At 43.2% G+C, this 25,781-nt stretch overlaps 1 protein-coding gene across 3 annotated transcripts in view; it reads left to right on the top strand.

Annotated features, from left to right (window-relative positions):
- MSH2 (mutS homolog 2) overlaps nt 1-14,986 on the top strand; it is a 59,014-nt gene extending 44,028 nt beyond the window's left edge. Inside the window, exons 13-17 of one of the 3 annotated variants that reach the window (XM_087774000.1) lie at nt 1,560-1,764; nt 2,158-2,405; nt 6,732-6,904; nt 9,373-9,546; nt 14,972-14,986. In XM_087774000.1, coding sequence (XP_087630126.1) covers nt 1,560-1,764; nt 2,158-2,405; nt 6,732-6,904; nt 9,373-9,543 — 797 coding nt within the window. In that variant the 3' untranslated portion in view covers nt 9,544-9,546; nt 14,972-14,986. Of the gene's footprint in view, nt 1-1,559; nt 1,765-2,157; nt 2,406-6,731; nt 6,905-9,372; nt 10,728-11,466; nt 11,482-14,971 lie in introns of those variants that run through there. The other 2 variants (XM_087774001.1, XM_087773999.1) reach the window with 2 other exon arrangements.
- The last annotated feature ends 10,795 nt before the right edge of the window (nt 14,987-25,781 follow it).

Below are 25,781 nucleotides of genomic sequence, written 5' to 3'. Positions count from 1 at the left end.
GTATTTCCAATAATGATGTTTTTAAAAAAACAACCCAACAACAAGCAAACAAACAAACAACCCAATAAAACTCTGTCAAAACAATTTCTCTAATCAACAAAGGGTGAACAGCTAGCAAGTTATTAATCTTCTGTATGGGGGATAAGATTTAGCTCTGGAAAAGAAGGGAGGGTATTTGTAAGCTATTGTTGTTTATTATATTAAAAAAAGAAAGTGTCCACAATGTTCTTGTGAAATGTTTCCTTTGATAATGGATATTCTACATGTTTATGCACATACAGACATATTTCTCATCTTCCAAACTAACAGTCATGGAATTGGTTGTTATGATTGTAGTTACAGTGCACTGTTTGGAGAAGGTGACCACTAATTTAGAAATAGTCATTTGGGAAGAAGAGAGAGACTACTAGCACAGTAGGAAGTAAGAAACTAGTCCTTCCTTAATATGTATATTCTTTGCCTTAGTGAATGTAACTCCACAAGCCAGGCAACCTCAGGAGCTGGAGAACCTGAACGTGCTTAAGTGATTTGGAAAATTCCACTAGGCACCAATTGTACTATAGCCACACAGGCACCTTCTGTAGGCAAGGTTTTAAGCAGCGTCTTTGTTAATGTTTTCTTTGTTTAGTATTAAAGCCGATTTTAAATGCCAAGCATGTTTCAATGACTGTACCCTTTTTCCCCCCTGTATTCTCTGGTGTCATTAAGATAATTTTACTACACAGGAAAACATTTTTAGTGTTTATACATTTAATTGAATTTTAATTTCCATCCAGATGTCCTTGACATACATTCTGAGTAGCAAAGATCTGAAATTAGAGAATGATTAATGAACACTTTAACATAATCAAAAAGAAAAACTAAAAATCTGAATAAATGCATGGTAACACGCTTGTTTTTCTGGTTAGCAAAAGCGTAAAATTGGATTTAATCATCAGTTTTCTGGAAAATACTTTTTATTTCATTTGTATTTCAGTTAAAATTAACTTATTAATATCTGGTTTTGCTGATTCAGAATCCCTTTAGATTGTGATTTAAATCACCCGTTAGCTTGTACCCAGTCTGTAACTAAGCTATTTCATTTTTACAGACAAATTGTAATTGTTGTTTGAGGTGAAAACAAATTATTTTCATTCTTAAGCAGCAATACTGATGACTTTCAAATTAAAGCTTCTTAGTTTTAGGTCTGGACATGTGTTTTAGATGACTGCTTATACTTCTGAGAAGTCCCAAAACTTTAGGGCCCTAATGCTCTCTTTTCAAAACCTTTCTCTTTCAAAACCTTTGTTCAAACCTTTGTTCAAACCTTTGTTTCAAAACCTTTCTCTTTCAAAACCTTTGTTTTGAAAAAGCAGCATTCAGTAAGACGTACAAGCAAGCCTTATTAGTAGTGGAGCTACTTGTTGCACCTGTTAGACAAGTCTGCTACTCTTTTCTGGCAAGAATGTAATAAGTTTAAATGTTCTTTGTTTTAATTTCGAGCCTGTTCTCCTTTAAAAGAACTGCTGAATTGTAAAAGATGATGTTTTTTTAATTCATTTGCAAAATGTCTTCTTTAGGCCCTAACATGGGGGGGAAATCAACCTACATCCGACAGACAGGGGTGATTGTTCTTATGGCCCAAATTGGGTGTTTTGTACCATGCAACTCTGCAGAAATAACTGTTGTGGATTGTATCCTGGCTCGGGTGGGAGCTGGAGACAGTCAGCTGAAAGGCGTGTCTACTTTCATGGCTGAAATGTTAGAAACGGCTTCAATCCTTAGGTGAGTCCTGTGCTTATTTGATTTTGTTGGCTGGGGTTGATGGGAAAGGAGGTTGCTCTAAGATAGATGTATTTAAGATTTCCTTTTATGTAGGATCTCAGTGGAGGATCTCAAGTCCTTTTTAGCACGTTCATAAGTTCTTGAAATAGCCTTCTGTTTATTTCAGTGGTCATATAGAGCTGCTACCAGGAGGCCAAAGTCTAAATGGGACAAAGAAACTAATTTGGAATGATCTGTGTGATGCTATATGTGCACTTTATTCGTATGTTGTTATGCAAATAGGAAAGGTCTTTTGCCTTTTTTATGCTATGCCTCTACAGCATAACTTGTACTACTGCAATATCCAGAGTTCATGCTGTTCTCATACGTTACAAAATGCTCTTGTGTTTTTAGGACAGCATCTGAAAACTCCCTGATAATCATTGATGAGCTGGGAAGAGGAACTTCTACCTATGATGGCTTTGGCTTGGCATGGGCTATTTCAGAATACATTGCTTGCAAAATCCGTGCTTTCTGTATGTTTGCTACACATTTTCATGAACTGACAGCTCTTGCTGACCAAGTGCCAACAGTAAATAACCTACATGTTACTGCTCTGACCACTGATGACACATTGACGATGCTTTATCGTGTCAAGGAAGGTAAGACTGTGTAAATGGTGAACAGGATAAACTTTATTTCACCCTGAGAGAGGAAGAAATCTTAATGGAAAAAACATAGAAGACATTTCATGTCGTGTTCCAGGCTTACGGTTTATAATAGACATGTTCTTCTCTGACCATAGAGAGTGTGTATGGCAGGAGCTCTGTCCATATGTGAACATAGTTGGTGATGTTGTTGATGGTTATTTGTCAAGACTTCTAGGTTATTTCTGCCACTCAAGTAGATGCTTTTGAGATCAGTCCCTTTTTGTTTTTTAAAGAGCGGAGAGAAGGGTTCCAAAAGGCTATTTTCTATTTTCCTAAATCAGGCATTTTAATCTGCTGATAGAAAAGACTTATGTTCCTTAAACTGTTCTTTTAAAAACAAATTAGCGCAACTTTTATGTACTGACAGTTTTTAATATCTATTTCATTGTAATAAGGCTTAGTCATTGAAGAAAGATGTTGCCCAATTTATGCAGTCATTTGATATAGGAAAAATCATATGTTTAGTTTTTAGCAAATGGCATCACAGTAAAACAAGTAGCCTGTTTTGTTAGTGTAAGATAAGTCACATGTATTTAATTAAAATCCTTTAGTGGATCCAGTTATTCCTTTTGGTATTAAATTAGCCAATTTTTAATTGGTCATAAATTTAATCTGTTAACCGCAATAAGTGGTTCCTCCTGCTTCTCTATATCCCCAATCATTTGTTCTTGTTCCCTTCAGCAGGAGCTTGTATTTATGCTAAATAAAGCAGGGCTGTGTAACTGTGGCTTGCAAGGTGTGGTCATTTATGGCATTCTAATTTAGTTGTAAACTCTGCAGTGATTTTGTTGTTCCCATAAGAGCATTTCAGGCAGGTTGCCAACCTCTGGACTGAGATTTTGATTTAGAATGTGGGCAGAGTACTGTTACGCTGTTTTCACTTAAAAATACCTCTTAATTTTCCTTTTCTAAGTTTTGCAATGAAGGAATGAGTTAGATGACACTCGGATAGAATAACGAATAACTATTTGAGGAGTTAGGCTATTTTCTTTACTAAAACAATTACTAAGTATCATCCATGCTTGTTAAGGTTAAGGAGCTCGTCCTTATCTCATATCTCAAGACCTGGAGGCTGATCATAGAATCATAGAATCGTTAAGGTTGGAAAAGACCCTTAAGATCATCGAGTCCAACCATTAACCCAACACTGCCAAGTCCACCACTAAACCATGTCCTCCAGCACCACATCTACCCATCTTTTAAATACCTCCAGGGATGGGGACTCAACCCCTTCCCTGGGCAGCCTCTGCCAGTGCCTGACTACCCTTTTGATGAAGAAGTTTTTCCTAATATCCAACCTAAACCTGCCCTGGTGCAGCTTGAGGCCGTTTCATCTCGTCCTATTGCTTGTTACTTGGGAGAAGAGACTGACCCCCACTGGGCTACAGCCTCCTTTCAGGTAGTTGTAGAGAGCGATAAGGTCTCCCCTATATTTTTAGTTTAGGATTTAATCTTACAGGTACAATTGCTGAACTTCATTCCTCATTTTAAAAGCTGTTTTGTTGTGCTGACACAATACCAAATACTTGCTTTCACTTGCCTAGTTCATCCTAATAACCCTGCTTTTCATGATCAGGGCATATTCAGTATGTGTTATCCTAGAACTCTCTCCAGTATTTCCTGATTTCTTCAGCCAGTTTAGGACTTTTCAGTTCATTCCTTCTGGCATATATTGTTCTGAAATTAATCTAATATGCTGTCCTATTATTAAATTTTACTCTTATGCTTTTAAAGATAATTTTTATAATCTTCACAGGCTATCAGCGTACTATTAATGTCTTTAGATAATTGGTAAATGTGTTTTTATTATATCCCGATCTGAGCCTCACTCAAGTGGTACCATTCTAGTTTTACTCCTATGATGTTATTAATTTACTATTTCTTCCTCATTTCTTCTGGTTTTAAATCCATGAAATTACTTCATTTCTTGCCTTTTTGATTACTTGTATAACCACTTCTAATTTTGTATTCCCCTAAGGCTATAGTCTTGCCATTAGGTTTGGGGTACTTTTCTGTAAAGCCAGGAGACTGCTCTGAACAAGGGGAATCAAAGCATGACCAGAACTACTGCCCTCCTCTGGCTTTACTGAGAGTCTACTTAAAGCTGGTTAGAATATCTCCGGCTGCCAGTGTCTTGTTTCTTTTAACTCCGTGTCTTTGTCTTTTGAGGTCTTTATTCCTTAGAAATGTCCTCTGTTTTCCTCTCTGTTCATGCACTTTTCCTAGGCAATGCCCAGGCTTTGCTTATGAGGGTTAGCCCAAAGTGCTGTGGCCCTGGTACCCAACCTGTTCCAGTGGAGAGGCAGCGTCTATGGTTCTTCCGTAGTTTGCTGTTTCCCATCTTCTCCAGCATGTGTTGAGCTCTTTCCACCAAGTGAAGGTTTGGAGCCCTCTGAATGCCTTGCTCAAATCAATGCTTAAAATATGACTTAGTGTGGCATGAGAACTGAAGACAAGTATAGTCATAAATTGCTGCAAGCGTACATTGAAACTATGAGTGTTTTCAATGCAGCGAGAGCTGGCGAGGTACAGTATCTTCAAACAAGCAATCTTTATTTAGATGCATTATTTTGAGTACTGAGATTGGGGAGGGAAGTAATATACACTAAATCTAAACCTACCTTCTAAACCCTTTGGAATAGCAGTTCTTATGATAAAACCCCCTAATATTCCCCAGATAGTTGGGGGAATATTATATATATCCCCCTCCCCTTTTTTTACCCTGTATTAACTCACACATTCTGGTCCTGGTGAAAACTCCAGAAGCCTGGTTTCATATTTTTCCTCAGTCAGTTTTGCCATCTTTAGTCATACACATCTTTTCTTTGTACATGCAGTGTCTTTTCATTCAATCCATTTTCTTGGAAGTGCTATTGAGCATAGAGGCACAACAGTTTGTATCTATCTACTTAAACCTCTGTCAGATGAGATGCAACATTATGAAATCTTCATCTTAAAAATACCTGGTCTCAAATTGGATATCTTTCACGTAAGGTTTTGCATTTGGTGTTGTGCTCTTTCCCTTTTGGAAGAGTTACGTTGTTCAGGCAAGGATATGAATATAGGCAGCTCAGATACAGCTGTGTTTTGAAACAAATAACAGGTTTCATGTCACTTGAAATGTATAACTAAATCTGAAATGCATGACAGGGAACTTCTAGACAGTATTTTCATCCCTGTCTTCATGCTTCAGGAGTGTGACAGAATTGCTGGAAGAGGAGACACAGAAAGTACTGTTCTCCAGGCCTCTGCTCAGGATTCTCTGAGAATAGACCTGAGTTAGCTTTGTGTCTGGGGAGATGTGTGTTTTTAATATAAAATCAAGACGACCAATTTCTGCTTAAAAACGTTAATTTCCTTTAAGAAACCTGAGAGATTACAAGGTTAATAAAACAGAAAAAATCTAAATGCTAAGTTTTCCTTTACCTATTCTTCACTTACCCAGTATTTAATAGATGATTAGTTAAATATCATTTTACAGGTGTAATTCATTTATTCATAACTCCTTGCTGGAGACCAGAATTAAAAGGATGTAGTAATATTTGTGGGTGGCCAGTCAGAATTATGGTAATGTACATGAATGGAGTTGACAGATTGTATCAGAGGGCTTTTGATATTGAAGTGAAAATTATTTTATGTAACTGTGTATAATTTACATATTTTGAGCAATTATGAGAACTTTTCTTTCTCAACCAAATGTTATAAACAGTGTATTAAATGAAGTAAGTGTAAAGTTAAAAGTGAAAGGTTTTGCTATAATTAAAGACGACTCCTGGAGACTGAGGAATTACATGGTACTGATGCAAAGGAGGAGGAGGATTGAGAATACATCATTTTACATGTTTATATACATATATGTATGTATTCATATAAATATAGAAAAATGTGAGAGAGATATTAAAAAATAAATTATGCGAATTACTATATTCTACGAACTGTGCTGAGGTACTTTAATAAAAACCATTATTCATTTTCATTCAAGTACTAGAGGGAAATTCTTTCTGCCTGAAGAGTTTTCACTTTCTTCCTGAAGCACTTTTGGAGCTCTGCAATTACTGCTCTAAGAGAGCTTAATTAAATAAGAGCATATTCTTTAGTCTGTGTTATCGTGTATAGTCCAAAAGGTAAATCAGAAAACGTTGGGAGAACCAAATGATGTCATGCACTTAATTCTTCAAAACAGAAAACTATAACAAGTTTGTTCATATAATCTCTGTAGAGCCATATTATCTTTTGAGAATTCTTTACTGTTTGGTTTTTTTTTTTCTCTGTATCCAGGTGTTTGTGACCAGAGTTTTGGAATACACGTAGCAGAGTTGGCAGCTTTCCCAAAACATGTGATAGAAAGTGCAAGAGAGAAAGCATTGGAGCTGGAGGAGTTTCAAAACATTGGCAAGTCCAAGGAATCTGAAGGAGAACCACCAGCCAAGAAATTCTACAGAGAAAGAGAGGTTTGCTATCAGGAATGTTTGGGGTTTTTTTAATTTGTTTAGCTGGAGTAGCCCAAGCAAAATAGTTTAAGGATTCAGATTCCCCCAATGCTCAAGGACAATTAACTATAATCTCATTTTTCTATAACAAAGTGTTTTAGCTATGAAGTTCAAGGGTAATGGGTTTTGGTTTAGATTCATTTCAAGTTAACATAGGCAAGAATTTTATCTAAAAACATAGTCATGAGAATGAAACTATTTTTTTTCTTAAAGAATAATGATCAGCAGTTAGTATGATTGGCATACAACTGGAGTCATACAAGGGAGCATGTCTCTAGCTGTCCTGTGGGGTTTTCTTTATGATGTGAACCAAGCCAGAATTTTGTGTTCATCACTTTGGTTGGCTACTTAGCTCGTATGCAGTGTTTCTTGGGACTTAAGTTACAGCTTTTGTTTTAATTGTTGTTTAGATTATTCTTGGCTGTGCAGGTGGGTTGCACCTGGTTTTGCTCCCCCTTATTTGTGGGCTCATTAGTGCTGATTTCTTGAAGCTCAACATGAACATGTTCAGATCTGTTCACATCAGAGAAAAGCTGAGTACACAGCTTTCTCCTTTGTGCCCTTCCATGTCCCATCAGTACTAACACGTCTCGCAAGCTGATCGTATTGAAGGACACAGCAATTTGGACCTGGAATGTCTGATTTACAGATGTCATAAGGTTCTTCCCGTTGCACACGTGAGAATTTTAGCTTGGTTCTCTCTACTCAACTTGATAAGTAAAATGCTCTTGGCTTTGCACAGCCTTCAAGCACAAGTTGAGGAAACCCACATCTCAGCATAGATCTGATCATGTCTGCATTGCATAATACAGTTGTATAAAGCCATTTGAGTGAACTGGTTTTTCTCTTCTCCCTTCACTTTCTGTTAAAATAAGCTTCATTAGCAGGTAGTATAAAGGAAAACAATAGCTTGCAGGAAGCTTTTTCAGAATAGTCTGTGTTGTCTGCATTATGTTGCTGCATTAAGTCCTTACAGTGACATCTGTTGCAGCCTCTTAGGAAATCCACATGCTGCCTTATGACTTGCATTGTTTTTTGCCAATAGTCGGGTCCTCCTTGCTACATGCATATAAATCTGCTTACAGATCTTAATTCTGTGTCCCAGCGGTTGGCTTGAAACTTCACAGCCTTGAAACTCATTTATCTCCTCCTATACATCAGTGGCAATCTTGGTAATACTCCAGGATATGGAAGCCTTCAAGTGTTAGTCCATATCCAAAGCACTTTCTACATTTAAAAAGCCTTTGCTCTAGACAGAGGCTGTTACCTGTTACTTTATTTTCAGTTTCAGAGGTCTACTGCATTTGTTCCTGGCTCAGTAAGTGGATCTGATGTTGTGGATGAACAACGTCTAGTTTGTCCTACCTTTTAGTGCCAGGAGGTTCCCCCTCCAACTACCTCAGTTGCTTCACTATTACCCTTCCTTTGCCAGCTTGCCAGGTATCATGGTGAAGTATTTTTCAGATTAGTTGGATCCGGCTGCGTGGTCTTAAGCTGGTGTAAATTAAATTGACATGGCCAATACTTCTGACAAATACAGCATCATGTTTTATTCTTGGATATTTCGGTAATACACAATATTTCATAAAATCTCGAGGCAATAGAATGGCATAGCTTTAGTTGTCTTGCCCAGGCAATTTGTCTGCCTTTGTTAACATCATGTTTAGAGGGAAAATTGTGAATTGTGCTATTACATTTCCAAGTCCTTTGGAGACTTCTGCACTGAAAGCACACTGCATTAGTCCTAAATGATAAAACAAAACTAAGAAAACTTTGTAGTAGAGTTCTAAAATGCAAAATGCAGTGGACTACACAAAATTTTGTATTCTGGGCAAATTGTTTCTAATACAGGGATCCTGAATATTGTTCATTGAAATGTTTGTTCTTGCTATTCAATTCAGATTGTTTAGAAGTTCCACTTTGCCTGTTTGTGTAAAAGCATATGCGTAAAGCTTAATTATCATCTGTTCTCCTTGGTGACGGCCACTCTCCAGTTGCTTGGTTACAATTTGTTCTTTCCTTTTGCATATTGAAACATTGGGTTTGATTTACAGTTCCTCCAAAAAGTAACTAGTTCGGGTAATATGGCCACTCTGATGCTATTATTGCTATCAATCCTTAGCTAATGTGCTTGCACACTAGAATTAAATGTGGAACACATATAGGAGCTCTCAATGTTAAATATTGTATTTCTGCTGATCAAATGATGCTTTTTCCTCATGGATCAAAAGGGGAAAGAACTCCTGGTACCAGTATAACTGGATTGTTCTGGTGTTAAGAATACGATAGCAAGCGCAAAAATAACGGTGGTTTTTGCCTGCAAAAAGTTTCTTGTGCTGAATAATACTTTGTATTTTTGGCAGAATTTGGAAAGATTCTGCTTGTGATCTAAACATCCTTTCTGTTTTGTTTTCCTCCCTCCATTTCAGGAAGGTGAAAAGATAATTCAGGATTTTCTTTGTCAAGTGAAAGCGCTGCCCCTGACAGATATGTCAGAAGAAGACATCAAAATCAAGCTGAAACAGCTGAGAAACGATGTGTTGGCAAAGAACAACAGCTTTGTGAATGAAATCATTTCCCGAACGAAAGTTACATCATGAAAGGTGTGAGAACAGGATACAGCTCTTGAAGTGTGTTTTACATTGCAAGAACTATTGTTTTCTTGTCTTGTAGCTTTCATACTTTGTGATACTTGTACTGATTTATGTAGGCTTTTTTTTCTTGGATTGTAATTATTTTGTAAAAGATTCTGAGCACGTTCTGTGCCAGATTCCCGCTTTAGTTGTAATCATTGTGTCCTTTTAGAAGTTTTCAATAAAATGCTTTTTCAGTAGTGAAAGAATTATTGACTGTACAAACAAAATGCATAATATTTTACCAGAAAAGTGTGCTAGAAAGTATAACAACTCAGATGGCATAAAACTACCACAGCCTTGAAAAGCAACAGCGCATACACAAAATCTTTGTCCTATACCATGATTCTTTTTTATATGATGCAATTACATTAATTAATTCAGTGAAGTTTTAGTGATACTAGATCAGTGCTCCATTAGAAAAAAGCATCTAATCTAAGTGATTTGTCATAAAATTTTTGCATGTGTACCTGCGTGGAGACTGGGGGGCTGGGATTTTTATTGTTTGCTGTGGGGATGGTAATGCTCAAGTCAAATATACTACAGGCCTGCTCTTCATGCCTGAGCGGTGGTAACTCTTGCACTTTTTGGTGGTTTTGTAATGTAAGCAGAGGCTGGGGTGAAGTTACAGTTTAACTGGAACTTCTGAGTTGGTCATGATTGGCGAGGTCTGTCTACAAAGAAAGAATGCATTGATTTTTATCTAATGTACTTCTCGCACTGAGACATTTTGAAAGCATGCAGATGCAAGTTTGTGTTCTTCTTGAAATTTAGCATTTTAAATTGTAGCTCTAGAACACTTCACCTATATTTAAAACTGTCAGTGTTGAAAGATTAATGGGAAAAGGTGTTTATCGCACGAGATTGTAGGAATAAAATCATGCTGAAGATGCCATGCAAACTCTTGCTGTGTTCAGAGATTGCATCAGTGGGTGTGTGCTGGGGACAGCAGTGCTGCTGTTAAAGCTGTGCTATAGCTCTGCGTCAGGGATTAATGCGTTGCAGTGGTCTGCATTTAAACCTTCCAACAATAGTCATAAAAGAGGTATGGTGTTTGACTTGCTGTTGGATAACATTTGTTTGTAGTTAGACTAGAACTTGGACATACTAGATATGCTTCTCAACAGAGGACAATAAAGGCTTGTTTGAGAGGTTTGGGTTCTGCATAACACTTTTTTGGTCTTGAAATTAGAATGCATTCTACTTATAAAGACAAAAATAGACTTGCATTTACAAACAGCACAGTCGATATATGTATTCAGTAGCTGTGTCTGGAAAAGTGTGTGAATGGAAAAATCTGTTACATAAAGTAATGAAAAATATAGCTGGTTTTGCAAATTCAATTGGGTCAAGCACAAGCTATGCCAAAATACAGAATTATACATAAAATAGACAATGAGAATCAATTTAGAGGATCAAATACTGCAATGACACACAGTTTGTATTGGATCAAACCACTTTAACTGTTGCTAGAAACAGACAGTACTTGTAAGGGACTAGAATGGCTGGTACTTACAGCCTCTTCCTACATATGCCGATATCTGTGGTGTGATCAAAGATGCCCCTCGCTTGGTCTCCTGTCCCTAACGGTCGGGATGGGCATAAAACCATCGGTGATTTTCTCTTCCAGGAATGTGTCCGTCTTCCTCTTGACCCTGTGTGAACTTTCAGTGTTTATAGCACTATGGCACAGTGTGCCAAGATGTTCCTCGCTGAGCTGCCACCTGCAAGTAGGACCACTTCTGTGCTTTGAACCTGATTCCTAGTTTCATTCAGCACTTCTTGTTTTCATTATTTAAGTGTCTGCTCTTTCCACTCTGGATGTGGTGCATCAGTGAATGTCTGCAGTATGCTGAGGAAAGGCTGCTTCTGTTTTTGTATTGCAATTAGAGGCTGATAGAGCTGCTCCTGTGTAACCGGATTTGCCTCTCCCCGAGGGTGAAAGCAGCATTCGTGTACGTTACTCAGGAGTGATGGGGTACCCTGACTGGACCAGCTCTAGGTAGCACCTTCTCCTCTATGCCTCAAAAAGGGAGTTCTGCATCTGCAACAAAAAGGATTCTGTTTTTCTCATGCTCTTCAACACTCACAAGGAAGAAAGGTACAAGTTAATGGGATTTTAAGACTGAGCTTTTCAACTGTTTTGTCTTCTACACTGCACTTCCCCCCCCAAGTGTACTGCTGCTGCCAGATATAGGCAAGAGAGGATCAGGCAGAGTTGAGCCTCCATATGTCAGTGCTGCTTGCAAACTGGGTTACAGGTAGTGTGATTTCATGTGAGCAGGAAGGTGGCTATTTTTGCTAGTTCCAATTTAGCTTTCCGTTCAGAAATGTACCTATGAGACAGGACCAATTCCAGAACTTGTCTGGTTATTGGAGAGCTGTGCCAAGGATGCAAAGATTATCAAAGCTTCAGAACAAAATAATGTAGCTATTGAGGAGCGGTGAGGCCACTTACTGTCACGCTGAATAAAGATGCAAAGTTTCTCTTTGCTCGTTCACTTGAGAAAGCTTGGCACTGACTGCTTACTGCAGGTGTGGTCTTTTTAGTCTGTGCTGTTACTGTTCATCTAGAAGGCTCTTTATGAAGAAAACTCCATTAGGTGGGGTAAAAGAAAAGAGCGGACATGATCAAACACTGAAGGAATTATTTTCCTTTGATCACTTTACCGCCCACCTCTTACTGATCAGGAGTTCAAGCAACCTATTTGTGTGCAGGAGCACCTGGTAGCCAGCCTGATGAAAAAATGCTGGGTTTACCTCTTGGCTTGTGGTCAAAACCAGGTGAGGTCCTTGGAGGTCAGCAGGCTCCAGTTAGGGTTGGAGGACTCTGGGATCAAGCTCACAAATCCAGGGAAAGCAGCCTGCTGGCTCTGGGACTCAGCTCTGCTTATTCCTACTTGCAGCTGTGCAAGTTCATCTCAAATAATAATGCAGTCGATAAGTGGCTCTGTATCTCTTTACTCCACTGGAACTGAGGTAGTTTTGGAATCAGAAATGGCAGGATCAGGACCGAGATGCACTGAAGCTGGCTTGAGGAGAGTTTCAAGCCTCTGAGAGACCTTCGGATACCTGCTCATGAGAAGCAGGCCTGCTACTGGTCTGGGCTTTGTTGAACATAATGACTTTGCGCTAGCTCTTAGTGGATGTAGCAGTTCTGGGTTGATAACTGCTCTGTAAGCGACGGGGAGGGCTCGTGGTCTAATTTTTCCAGATTTAGGGAAGCGTGTGCGAGAGCTCATTGTTCTGCTGGAGGAGATGCTGCCTTTGCAGCTCAGCTGAGGTCTAGGATTGTGTGAGCAGTTTGATATGATTTGGTGCAAGATTAGGATGAGAGTTTAAACTGGTTTTCATGGCAGTTAATGAGTGTCAAATATATGACCAGTACATAGGCTGGGAGATTTCTATAGCTACGAAACCGTGTGACAATTGGCCTTACTATTCTGCAGCGTGACAGATTTATTTGGAAAATCAAGGGAGAGCAGTTGGTGCTTTGCATCCAAAGTAGCGTGAGATCATGCATCTTGCTGACCTGGGAACAAGGAAAGCAAGTGGCCATAGGAGCCCGAAGCCTTAAAAGTTCGTGGGAGAGGTTCTGTCATCTCCGTGAGATGGCTGTGATCCTTGCAGGTAGAATTTGGCTCTTGATGCTGCCTGTTTGCTTAAAAGGCTTTGTTTGCAGTTGTATCTCAGGTGTTCTTGTTCCTCTCCCAGCCTTGTAGCCACCTTTCCCAGCCTATTGCCTTTCCTTTCCTTACTCCTACCAGGTGTCCGCACTGTTCCTATACACAGGGGAGCACCTTGCGTTGCTACATTTTATATATGTGTATCTCTTTTAGCTATTGGCAATGCTTTTTATCTTTTGCATGGGGTGGGACAGGGGGAGATATATTCCTGCATGCATATTCTCTCCTAAATCCAGTTCTGGTTATGACCAGGGCTTAAAGCAAAGAAGAGCCTCCTCCTTAAAGCCAGTCTAGCTCAGTTTGGCAGGGCTGGTAGACTCATGAATGACATGTCCTGCTTTGCCAGTCAAGTTGAGAGGGAGCAACTTCTGCTGATGAAGAGGGAAGTGACAATTTCTAATGGTTCTCAGTGACAGCTGGGACTTGCCCTCCTGACATGGTGTCCCCTGCCACCCGGACCAGCAGCAGTGGCTGTAGCTAAAGGAAACAATACTGTAAAGTAGATGGCAGATTGTGTTTGTTCCAGAGCCGGAGCGAGTAGCACTTTTCTAAAGCTGAGAAAATGTATTTGCTATTTTGCTATCGTGGATAAAGGTGCCTTGGCACCTGTGTTGAGCTGCTGGATGTTCATGGCAGTTTCCGTAAGGATGTAATCGTTCTGGCCTTGTAGGGATGGTTGGAAACCTGACAACAGCTGTGCTGAACAAGGTGAGCTGAGAGAAAAGCTGAGAGTAAATAGCCTGTGGTTATGAGAACAGTTCCCCTGCTGATCCACCTGGTCCTGCTCCATACTGTAAAGTCATTGCTTGTCAGGGCAGTGCACTCCTACGGGGGGGCTTCCGCAGTTTGCTTTTGGTTTTTTTTTGGTTTTTTTGTTTTTCTTTTTTTTAACTCAAAAAGGAGACAACTGTTCATGTGTGGGTCGATGTGGGCCCTGGCAGTGAGCCCCACTGTGCCATGGCAAACAGCAGAGCTTTAGCCTGAGCAGGGAGGGCTGTAGCAGGTCACGCTGGCAGTCTGGTCCCATCTCCAGCCTGCCACTGGACTGTGCAGCGGGGGAGGCAGGAACCCTGGCAGCAGTAGCGAGCTAGGCAGCCTGCTCCTAAAGAGCATCTATGCCTGCTTGAAGTGCCTGGTTTACGCCCGGAGGGCACATGTGGATTTTCACACTGAGATTTTGAAATAATGTCTTGTCTTCTCCTGTCCTGCGTCTTTCTATTTGTGCATCGAAATGGTATAAAACTTCAGGAAAATATACACCACCATGGGCTTTAGACTGGAGATTGGTGGTCTTTTCAGCATGCCCGCTGGTTCCCCTTGCATGGCTGTTCCCACACCACTGTGATGCCTCTGACAGCAGAAAGTCCAAGCCAGTAAACCTCTCTGCACCCACCCGACCCTACCCAGAGCTGCCCGGGGACCTGCTGTTCCGATGCAGGTCCACCCAGGCTGGCGCTGCAGGGAGCTAGAGCGAGTCCAGCAAATCTGGCCGTGTGCTGTATCGCCTCCCCAGGGCCTGTGGTTTCAACAACAAACTCTCTCCAAGGGATCAAAAACGTAGCTGTGGTCACAACGTGGTCCCAAGCGTTGCAAGGAATGACAAGGTGTGTTACCGTAGATTTTAGGTGATCTTTGGAAATGCCCGCTAGAAGCAATCATCTTCTCCCTGAATATTTTCAGTAACTCTTCCTCCTGTCTTTTTGCTGTAGGTTGTTGCTGACTTAAATGTCCCTTCCTTGGTTTTCAGGGTCCCAACGTAATGGTAAGTAGTTTCCTTGTGCTTTGATGTGCTAACAAAGAAGGTAAAAATAAAAATCAAGCTTCATATCAATGTTCAACCCCAAACTTACCAGCAAGATTATTCTGATACTGATTTTAGTGCAATTGCTCTGGCTGTACCAAGTCTTTTTTTGCCATTATCTGGGAAGGCGGCTAGGAGCTTCAGTTTCTATAACCACTGATTGCTCCTCTTTTCACCTTGGGCAGTAATATATTTTTCAAGCCCATGCTCTCTTTCTCTTTGCTGGTCATCTCTCATATCTTCATTCTTCTGTGGCATTTATCATAGAATCAGAGAATCGTTTAGGTTGGAAAAGACCTTCAAGATCATCGAGTCCAACCGTTAACCCAGCACTGCCAAGTCCACCACTAAACCATGTCCCTAAGCACCACATCCACCCATCTTTTAAATACCTCCAGGGACGGGGACTGAGCCGCTTCCCTGGGCAGCCTCTGCCAGTGCCTGACTGCCCTTTCAGGGAAGACATTTTTGCTAGTATCCAACGTAAACCTCCCCTGGCGCAGCTTGAGGCCGTTTCCTCTCGTCCTATCGCTTGTTACTAGGGAGAAGAGACCGACCCCCACCTCGCTACAGCCTCCTTTCAGGTAGTTGTAGAGAGCAATAAGGTCTCCCCTCAGCCTCCTCTTCTCCAGGCTAAACAACCCCAGCTCCCTCAGCCGCTCCTCAGAAGCCTTGTGCTCTAGACCCTTCCCCAGCTTCGTTGCCCTCCTCTGGACACGCTCCAGCCCCTCCATGTCCTTCTTGGAGTGAGGGGCCCAAAACTGAACACAGTACTCGAGGTGCGGCCTCACCAGTGCCGAGTACAGGGGCACTATCACCTCCCTGGTCCTGTTGGCCACGCTATTCCTGATGCAAGCCAGGATGCTGTTGGCCGCCTTGGCCACCTGGGCACATGGGTTCAGTTCAGGGACACTGGGATGCAGTGTAACAATTCACTCGCACATTAATTGCAATCAATGACATTAAAAAAAGAAAAAAGCCTGCCTGCTTTGTGCCTGTGTGCTGTATAAAAGGATGTGTATGAAAGTGAAAAAGGCTGGTGATCTAGATCTGGGAACCCAAGGAGGTGCACATAAGCTGTGTGAGATGCTCCTGCTTTCTATGGATTTATATCCACATTGGAACTCAAGCAGCCCCCTGGGTTTGAAAACAAAACCAAACCAACTTCCTAACCCCCAGCTGTGTGGGAACCTGCTCAAGATACCGTTTTCATGCAAGTCCCAACCTTGGTGGCTTTGCAGATTTGCCACGAAGGATGCCGGTCTCCAGGGATGCCAGATGTTGCACACATCAGTGAGGGTAAGAGAGGGTTTGGGAGTGGGGTTGCAGTAGGTATCCCATTACTCTACTTCCAGCCAGGAACCAAAGCACCTAGTTCTCCCTCTCTCCATGCAGTAAGCATGGGAGATGCCAGCGTGGTTACTTAATTTTATGTTGGTTGCTGTAATGGTACCCTGAGCCCTGCAAAACCAAACAACTGGAACAAATTTCGTAGCAGGGCTTGGCTGTCAGGCAGCCCTGTGCTTCTTCAGTCTGGCATGAAAGCCCAAGCCTGCAAGAGTGGCTGCAGCAGCTGGGAGCAGCTACCCGGGGGTGACTCCGGTAGCGCTGGCTCCATGGTGTTGCCTCTTTCGTTCCAGTTTGGGGGCACCCCAGTCACTGTAGGAGCCCCGGTCCCCAGCACTGGTTCTCCTTTCTCTGCAAGGGATCTTCAAGATGCTATTTCAGTGGTCCTTTGGCAACTGACATTTTGTTCTAGCTATTACCTTTAATTTAAATGAAATGATCTGAGACCAAAAACACCTGTTTGATGTTTCCCTAGAAAATGAGTAACACTTATTAAGCAGGCTGTGGACCACCGGCATTATAAAACACTTGCACAGCTGGGTAGCTCGCTTAAGATATTTGGTCTTCTGAGGGGGAAGTGTGGCCTCCCCAAAACGCAGCCAATGCTGAAGGCGCCAGTCGGACGGTGCTCTGCAGCTCCCGCGGGACCCCGGCTTGGACCTGCCTGCCCTGGTACAGCGAAGCTGACTCGCAGTTCAGCAAAGCAGCAGCTAAAGCAGAGCTAAATTGGCTCTAGCAGACCTGAGTCTCGTTCCTAGTCATCTGGCATACATTTTCACCTGTAGTAGCATTTTAATGGCTGGGTTTTTTTTCCCCAGGAAGGAAAAATCAATTTGCAAAAGGGAAATCTCGCAGAAGCCCCTCTTTCTGTGTTGCAGGGGCTGGATTTCAAGCACAATATATTATAGTGCAACACCGGTTATGAGAAAACCGCAGTGCTGTTTATCTTTCTGCTGTAGAGAGACGCAGGATTAGCTCTCTGTAATCTCTCTTGTAAGAGATATGCTCATCTGGTGTGAATTGGAGGAGCTGCATGAAGTAAATGTTTTTTTTTTTTCCTGAGATTAGACTGGCTGTTGATTTGGCCCATGGATCCACGCTAATGCTATTGTGCTCTTAGTAGTTCTCAGTGGTTTAATCTCTCTCTCTCGAGTGTAGTTTGTCTGTAGATAAAAGTGTAGTTTTCTTACAAGAAAACTTTGGAAGCTGATTAACATCTTACCCATTACTATTACAAAGTTCAGTTTTACGGATTTTTTTTCTTAAGGGATTCCAGCCATGCAGTGAGAACTGGCCTCCATCAGTGACTAGATGCTCATTTATTCTGTGCACATGAGAGAAAATAAAACCATCCAAGACTTTGCTGCACCGCGCATCCTGAGGAATGCACTTCTTAGGATCCTTCTTTTCCTGTTTCCCCTGTCAAAGGAAATCAGGTAAGGCGTCAGGTGCTTGAAGATGTTTTATGTGAACAAGAGGGTTTATTTGGGGAGTACAGTAACCAGTGCAGTAATCTGACATTTGCAGATAATGCCTAAAAACTTGCTCTATGGCCCTTCCAGGAGGACAAGGTGGCATGTGAAGGGTCCCTGGTATGAACCCCAGAGCTGCTGCGCCTGCCCCAGGAGCTGCGGGCACGGCACCCGGCCAGCCTCCCTCCAGGAAAGATCTTGGCCACCAATATCTGATGTGGCGGCCGCTGGGCTCCTGGCAGAGACGGTGAGCTGTGGTAGCGACCGCGGGCACTCAGTGCATCACAGGGACGGAGCAAACCCACCCACCCGGTAAACTGAAGGGAACCAGGAGTAACTGGTGCAGCTGCTGCATTAGGGAACAGCAGGGTCTCTTGCTTTTAGTCTTTTAAATTCAGAGCTTGAAGGCAGTGTGTAGTACTGTCCTTGGAGTCAGCCTGCTGTCGACTTGGCACACAGCTGATCTTCAACCCAACAGAGATTTGGGCATGTCTTTTGGTTCAGGTGTGATGGAGGGCTGTAGGTACAGGAGAACACAACACGTCTGCACGTGTGCAAACAAAGTGGGGGGCTCTGGGGGTGTGTGGAAGTAGCTTAATTTCAGCCTTCAAAGTCATCATTCCACAATGTCGAACTGCTGTGAACACATGGGAGTTAATCCTAGCTCCTGGCTGCGGTTTGGAGGACCCTTAATGGTAACTGCTATTTGCTCTTGCCTTGTTCTTGCTCAGTCCATTAGACAAGACCTTCTTGGTTAATTGAGGAGAAGAAAGAAGGAAAGCAGTAATTAAATGAACATATGAAGCATGCACAGCCATGGGCCTCTTGACTTCTTAAAAAAATCCTCATTGTAATATACAGTAAATGCGGTAATACGACCAAACGGGGCAGAGAGCAGGAGGGAGCTCCCGGTACAGCACTCGCAAGCAGATATGCATGGGGAGCCGGTCTCTCAGCAGCTCCTGACGGAGGCAATGCTGGCACAGAGAACCTGAAACCATCTATCTTAATTAAATGACATATTGATCTCCGATTGGAATATAACAAATTGCACTGCTTCAGAGCTGTAAGCCAGAAGTGAGCACCACAGCAGCGGCTCTGACAAACATATGGATGATCTGTTGCCCGTCCCTTGCTGCTCTTCCCAGAGTCAGAGGAGGTGACATGTTGTAGCAGTCACATAACTGAATGCCTGGTTACGTGGAAATTAATAACCCCTTGTGTCCTAGGGCTGTGGTGCTTCATCTAGATGTGTCATGCAAGTGGAGCAGACCAGCTATGCATGCTGCACGATGCAAAGAAACCCCCTCCTTTTGTATTTGTTTCCCCAGGCTTGTAGGAGCTGGTTTTCACCCATCTACCACCTGTGGTGGGCTGCATTGCTGGTGGGGGATGATGGGCATGGTTTTCTTCTGCCCAGGCTCTGCTCCTCCCTCTGCACCCAGGAGACCCTGCTGCAGCAGAGCTCACGGGCCAAGGGGTTTGCCAACGCTGGCCACGCTTTCTGCTGACCAGTTTCAGTGCTTTCCAGCTTGGCTTCATCTGCTGGCACAGGGTTGCTGCCCAGAGGAAAGTGAGGTTTTAGCTGCCAGTCCAGCTCAGGTCCCCAGGCTCAGTGCAGCCAGGGCCCGAGCCTGGGAAGGCACCTCCTCACACCCCTTCAAACCAGCCCTGGATGCTCTCAGAAAGGCATATTTTCTTACCTCCAAACATCCATCTCCCTACCACCAAAACAAGGATAACAGCGATCCGTGTTTCCAATCGATCAGCTGCTGATCAGGGCTTAGAGCACTGCAAAAATAGAGAAATAATGCTAAAAAAAGCTTTTGTCCTCTGGAAAGGGGAGCTCAGCTCTAGTACAGCTGTTCACCTGCATGATTTCGGGATGGCCAACAGCAAACAGCTGGGGCTCACTCTGCTGAGATGATATAAACAGAAATCAGCTGCTTGTGGCTTTGACTGCAGAGTGAAACACACTTGTTAGTGCAGGAGACTGCTGCTAATCTTTTAAAAGAGTTGTGAAAATTATTTACTGGTCTTCAGGACTTGTGTGTTTCTGCTTGACGTTCCGTTTGTCAGTTGGGTTGGCTCTATCTGTGGTTCTTTATCGCCCACAGCGATCTCCTGTTATGAGGTCTACCTAAGGATGATCTTTATCCAAATGGGGAAATTTAGTCTGGAAAGTGGATTGCAACACATCTGGTCTATAGGCAACAGGCAACAGGGAGGTAAAAGAAACCTCCATAACCATCAGTCGGGGGGGGGTTTGGAAACCTTCCCATGGCCGTAGGGGTCAAGTGCCTTGTCTGCCTTTGAGATGGTACTTGACACCTTTGGTTGCTGAAGCAAGGGATGCTTTTCTCTGCTTCTCCTGCAGTTAAGTGCATCCCCAAATGCAGTATGCTGCTTTGCCCTGTATCGAGTACGTGTGCAAATGGACAACCTAAATTCCTCTGTTTTTAGCAGCATGGAACTGGATAGACAAACAGGGAGGAGAGGGTGAGCTCATCCAAGAGGAGCATGTGCTTAAACTGGGATGGTACAAATGGAGAACCACAGGGTTTTCACTTCATGTATCACAGTCTACTCGATTTTGCTGTTACGGGAGTTATTGACAAAACTTGCATTGATTTCAATAGAGCAGGGCGAGGTCATCGCGCGCCTGGATGATGTTTTAATTCTCACTTCCTCATGTACTGAAAACACAAGCCCTGAAGCCTTTGAGGCTGAGTGGGGTCCTAAACCCAAAGGTGTGGGGCTGCAGCACCCCTGCCCAGGCTCTTGCTGTGGGAGACCGGCGGGTGGTCAGCGCAGAGACCACCATTGAAAGCATCTCAATTAGACATCAGTCTTTAATTAGGCATAAGGAGAGCTGCTGTATACCAGACACCTTTTTATCCACTGCGCTCTCATCTCCCTGTTTCTCCCTGACTTCGTGGCTATCACCTGTCTTCTCCATCTCATCGTTACCTGTCTCTCGTTATCTTCCTTTCCTCTGTGTGGCGATAGCATAGATGTTGGTCGGGAATGGAGGCCGGTGACGAGGGAAGAGCATGCTGCGGCTGAGCAGGGTGCGAAACCTCTGTGAGGAGGTGGGAGAGGGACAGGCTGTGAATTTTGGATGCCCTTCACATGCTGCTCTAAAAAGGCCAAACAGACAAATAAAAAAAGGCTGCTTGCACTTGGAAATAGTCCAATTTCTGCTTTTAAAAAAATGCCTGCACCAGCAAAGTCTTTCAGTTCCAGCTAACAAGGGAAGTGGCTGCAAAGATCGATGCTCCTGAATGTGTGCAGGCAGAACACCTTCGGGACTTGGATGGCAGAAAGCTTGATACAATCAGGTTGTGTTGTGCCTGCTGAAAAATTCGGCTTTCTAGAAATGCAATCAGGGAAAATTTAGGCTTGATTTAATGTTTGGAATAGGTGACCTGAAGACTGTATTGATACACAGAGGTTACCTTGTTCCCCAGATGCCTTTGCATTCCCTCAGTGGGTGGGTTAGAAAGGAAAGCCAGCAGGAAACCTTTGGTATTTTAGGAGACTTGCGTGGCCTGTTAAAATCACTTATAATCACCTGTTAAGATGTAATAGTAATATAACCATGGCAGTATGTTGGGTGCCTATGTAAGCTTAGTATAAATGCCTCCTCATATTTAGCTTATGTTGACACTTTTGACCAAGAGTTCGGAAACAGTTGGAAAAATTAGTATATATTTAAAATATATAAAAATTAATATATAGATTAAAATGTATTAAATTCATGTTTCTAGGGACAGCTTTCTGAAAAGAATCTGTTTTCCCACTGTTCTGCGCCCTCCTGTCAGGCCACATTAAAAACGTACGTGGGAGCGGACAAGCTGTGATGAATAAGGATGAGCCCCTATGGCAGAGCATGAGCTCAGCTGGGGTAAACCTCGCTCCGCTTGTAGCGATTTCAGAGAGACCAGACAGAAACCAGCCTAACAGAAGTAGCAAGTCTCAGCTTCAGTGTACCCCAAAAGTCAGCAGTTCCCATTTTAAAATGGACTGAGCAGCCAAAAATGGTTGCTGGAAAACCTGTTGGTCGTCATCCAACAGCGTAGAAAAATATATGAATTTAAACAGGTATCTTTGATTTTGAAATGCTGTGGATAGTCCTGAAAGGAGACGGGCTCTTCGCTTCCCCCCAAAGCAGGACCGGTCCCTGCTGTGGATGACAGCACCTTAAATAAGACTGTTCGGGTGGCACCCTTGCCCCCTCACTCAGCCCCTCTCTGGGGAGAGCAGCAGTTATTCTAACCTGTATTTTCAGTAGCTTGCAACTCTATGCACTCTCCAGATAGAAGTGCCCATCAATAATATATTAGGATTTGAATTACTAAATTCGTTGAGCATCGGGGGAAGAAAATCCACGTGGGGACCTGTCACTTTGCTCTCCCTAGGGCAGCTCCGTGGTCTGTGCCGTTTAACTGCAGTGGAGAAACCTTTTGTGGTTTGAATTAAACACTGCACCACTCAAAAGGTGCAATATTGCGTACTCAGAGTCTCACCTCACGTTCGCAGCATGTGCCTTGCAGGCACTTTAATAACAGTCGCAAGAAATTTCCTGCCTGCAGAAGAAAGCACTGAACCAGGTGGGGACAAGCTCTCCAAAGGATGATGCTGACTGGTAGCTCCCAGACTCCCAGAGCTGCAGACGTGGTGTATTAAACATTAATGGGATACTAGAAAGATATTGGAGAGTATAGGGCTGATGCTAATAACGCCCAGCTGCAGTTTCTGGAGTTTTAAAAGATTTTACAGCAAAGATTATTGACAATGCTGAATGATGCAGTGGCTGCTTCCTCTCCTGACTACGTGGGTTGCTACTGGTGCTGCCTTGGGTGTATCAAAATCAGCTCCACTGCTGGGAACTGTTCCCCCTGGCCCTGGGCATCTGTGGGTACCATCAGTGGCTTGGAATGATTTGCTTTGTGGAGGCTGTTTCCCTCCCGGCAGGTTGTGGAGACCCTCTGTGTCATGGCACCAGATTTTCATCAACAGTGGGAGATGTGGGGACGGGGCCTGCTGCTGAGCCGAAGGGCTGACGGGCAAAGAGCTGCTGTGAGCAGCAGTGTCACCCTGAACACCAGGGTCCTGCCAACACACCAGCCCTCCTCGCCTCTTGTTGGGCAAAGGCAATTTCTTTAAAACCCTTTAATGAAATTATGTTCTTAAAAAAAATGGCTCCCAAGTCTTCCCTGCTGGAATTGTTACACATTTATTTGCTTGAAGGGCATCCAGGAGCACTTCTTTGGGCACCAGTGCCAAACCATCTTCTGCTTGCAAACAGACTGGATGCTGGTGGTGCTCCGGGCACTGCCCAGGGCTGGCAATGGAGCTGCAATGTTGCTGAACGGCATTGTGGCTGGTCTGCAAAGTGCTTGGGCTTCTCAGCCCTGAGAGCCATGCTCAGGGCCCTGCGGCGCTGCAGGTGATGCAGATGCTCAGGAGCCAGCTTGCAAGGGAGACCTGGGCATCGTGGTGGCACCCATTCCCCTGCTCAGGGTTTGGGTCCCGAGGTGGCCTGCAGGTCTGATCAAAGCGAGTGGCAGGAAGGGGAGAGACGGCTAAAACACCCCAGCCGATGTGCTGAGACCCCCGTGGCACTCCTGTCCCTCTCCTCTGGGTCTGTGCGGGAGCAGCCCTGGGAGAAGGGGCTGCTGAGAGGGACCCCAGAGAGCCCCCAAATCCAGCTCAAATCCCCCCAGAGGTACCCAGGTCTCCCCACATTTGGCTTGAGGGGGTCTAAATATCCAGAGCTGCACTGGCGTGTGTATGATGCCCAGGGATGCTTTGGGCACCCGAGCCCCGTGCATTGCAACACACAGCGAGCGTGTGTTACCCCATAGCTGTGTGAGCTGTTACCTCTGCCTGTGTTAAGCCGTATTTTCTGCTGTGGAGGTGCACGGGGTACGTATGAGCCCTCTCTGACAGTATTTGCTGGCTGCATCGGTCTTCAGCATCTCTGCAGAAAAGCAAGCAAAAGCACCCGTGACACGAGGCAGAGTTTTGCACTGGTGATTTTTCCACTTGCTTTGGAAAATAAACTGATGTCCTTCAGCTGGGAAGTGGTTATGATATTTCTGGGGACTTCCAGCAGTGTCTGTCTGTGGCCCCAGATTTCTCTGTTGTCTCTGCTCTTTTGTAGGTGAAACCAGCCAAAAAAGAGTGAATGATCCCTCACAGTTGTTTTCACGTGCACTTTTGAAGTGATATTTTTACAGCAAAGCTGTGTAGATCAAAATGCATTCAGGTTGGGAGGTGATACCATAAAAAAACTTCTAAAAAATTAGCTCATTGACTTTTCAATGCTTAGGTACAAAGCAAAAATAAAGTAATTCTTAGGATAGCTTTTCAAATTGCTGAGATGCAGCTGTCTTTTCACTGGCAGTTTCAAAACCTAGAGCTATGCTTTTTTAAGACTACTTTGATAAATGGATGTTTTGTTAAAATCCCCCTGAGTCGAGCTGCGTTCTGACTCCTGCTTCCTAATTCTGATACCTGCGTGATGGGAGGATTCGTCCCTGTCAGCTTTATACATGGCAACATCTGCTTTCATCCCTTTCATTTGCCTTTAATAATACTCTCAAGCTTTCAGTGCTGTGGCCCGATGTCTGCTTTTACCAGCTTCGCATGCACAAGGCAGCTGGTTTGGCGAAAAATTTGGAAAATGGCAAATACTCTCCGTTTCTGTTGGAGCCAAGGTGCTCAAGATTTGTAGGGTTGGGACTCTCATCCTCATCATCTTAAGGAGAAACCACATAGAAAAATGGGCTCCCTAAGATACTGGTCTGGGGTTCAAGGATCTGCTGTTAACTCCTAATTCTTGGACAGATCTCCCGTGTTATGAAGGACAAGTCCTTGAATCTCCAGTGTCTGAGATTCTGCATATAACATATATGAAATGAGGATGCCAAAAGCTTCTCATTCAGAGGCTCGAGGATAAGCTTACGGCTGGTCATGAGACACTTGAAAATCACGGGCAGTAGAAGTACCAGCGACAGAAGGGAGCAAAGACGGCGTATCTAATTCATCCATGGGCTCCATTATTGATAATGCTCTGAGGAGTCAGAAAAAAGGGGATTGCATTTCGGATGGAAACAGTCACTAAAAAATTATTCTTGATGGTTCATTTTTTTCTCCAAAGGGCTGTGGATACAGCCTGTAACTGCCTATAACCCCTTTTTAATATAAGGTAATTTCTGCTTAAATGATCTCGCAGATCTCAAGGATATGCTAACGTTTACCATCATCTATTAGATCTACATAGAAATATTTCATTTCTACTGTAATAGCACAGCTGATCCTCATGAGAGGTTGGTTAATTATACCTACATTATGGAAGATGAAAGATAAAAGTAAATATTGGTACAAATCAAGATTTTACTTGCAGTCATGAAGAGCTGAGAGCAAAGATTCAGCATCACGGTATGGGTATGAACAATCTTGTCCAATATTGGCTTCTTCCTTTCTAATTGCTGGTGGGTTTTAGCTGATTTGCAGAGATTTCAGGTGTGTTTCTCTCTCTGTATAATTCAGATGAATTGGTTTGATTTTGCATTGCCAATCCAGTTGATGTAATGAGACATGGACTGTTGCAGCTCCTGGCACGGACACGTCTCTGGCCAGGGATGCAGGAGAAGACTTAAGACCCTGCCTGACCAGGGTTGGAGTGAGCTGGGGAGAGCCCAAAGCACATGGATAGAGCAAAGCAACCCCTTCACGTTACCCCAGCGGAGTCTCCCTGTGTCTGGTCCCTCCATTAATGTCATCACTTACTTTGTCATGTCATTAAGCTGCTGTAGTGTGTTAAGTTAAACAGTTTTCCTTTCCTGGACATCACAGGTTAGCAGAAATCCCTCATTTGAAAGACACTTA

The sequence above is a fragment of the Nipponia nippon genome, unplaced genomic scaffold, assembly GCF_047370975.1.
Source record: "Nipponia nippon isolate SJK-2023a ecotype South Korea unplaced genomic scaffold, ASM4737097v1 scaffold_4, whole genome shotgun sequence".
In the NCBI taxonomy this organism is placed as follows: Eukaryota; Metazoa; Chordata; class Aves; order Pelecaniformes; family Threskiornithidae; genus Nipponia; species Nipponia nippon.
This window is presented reverse-complemented; position numbering and strand designations above follow the sequence as displayed.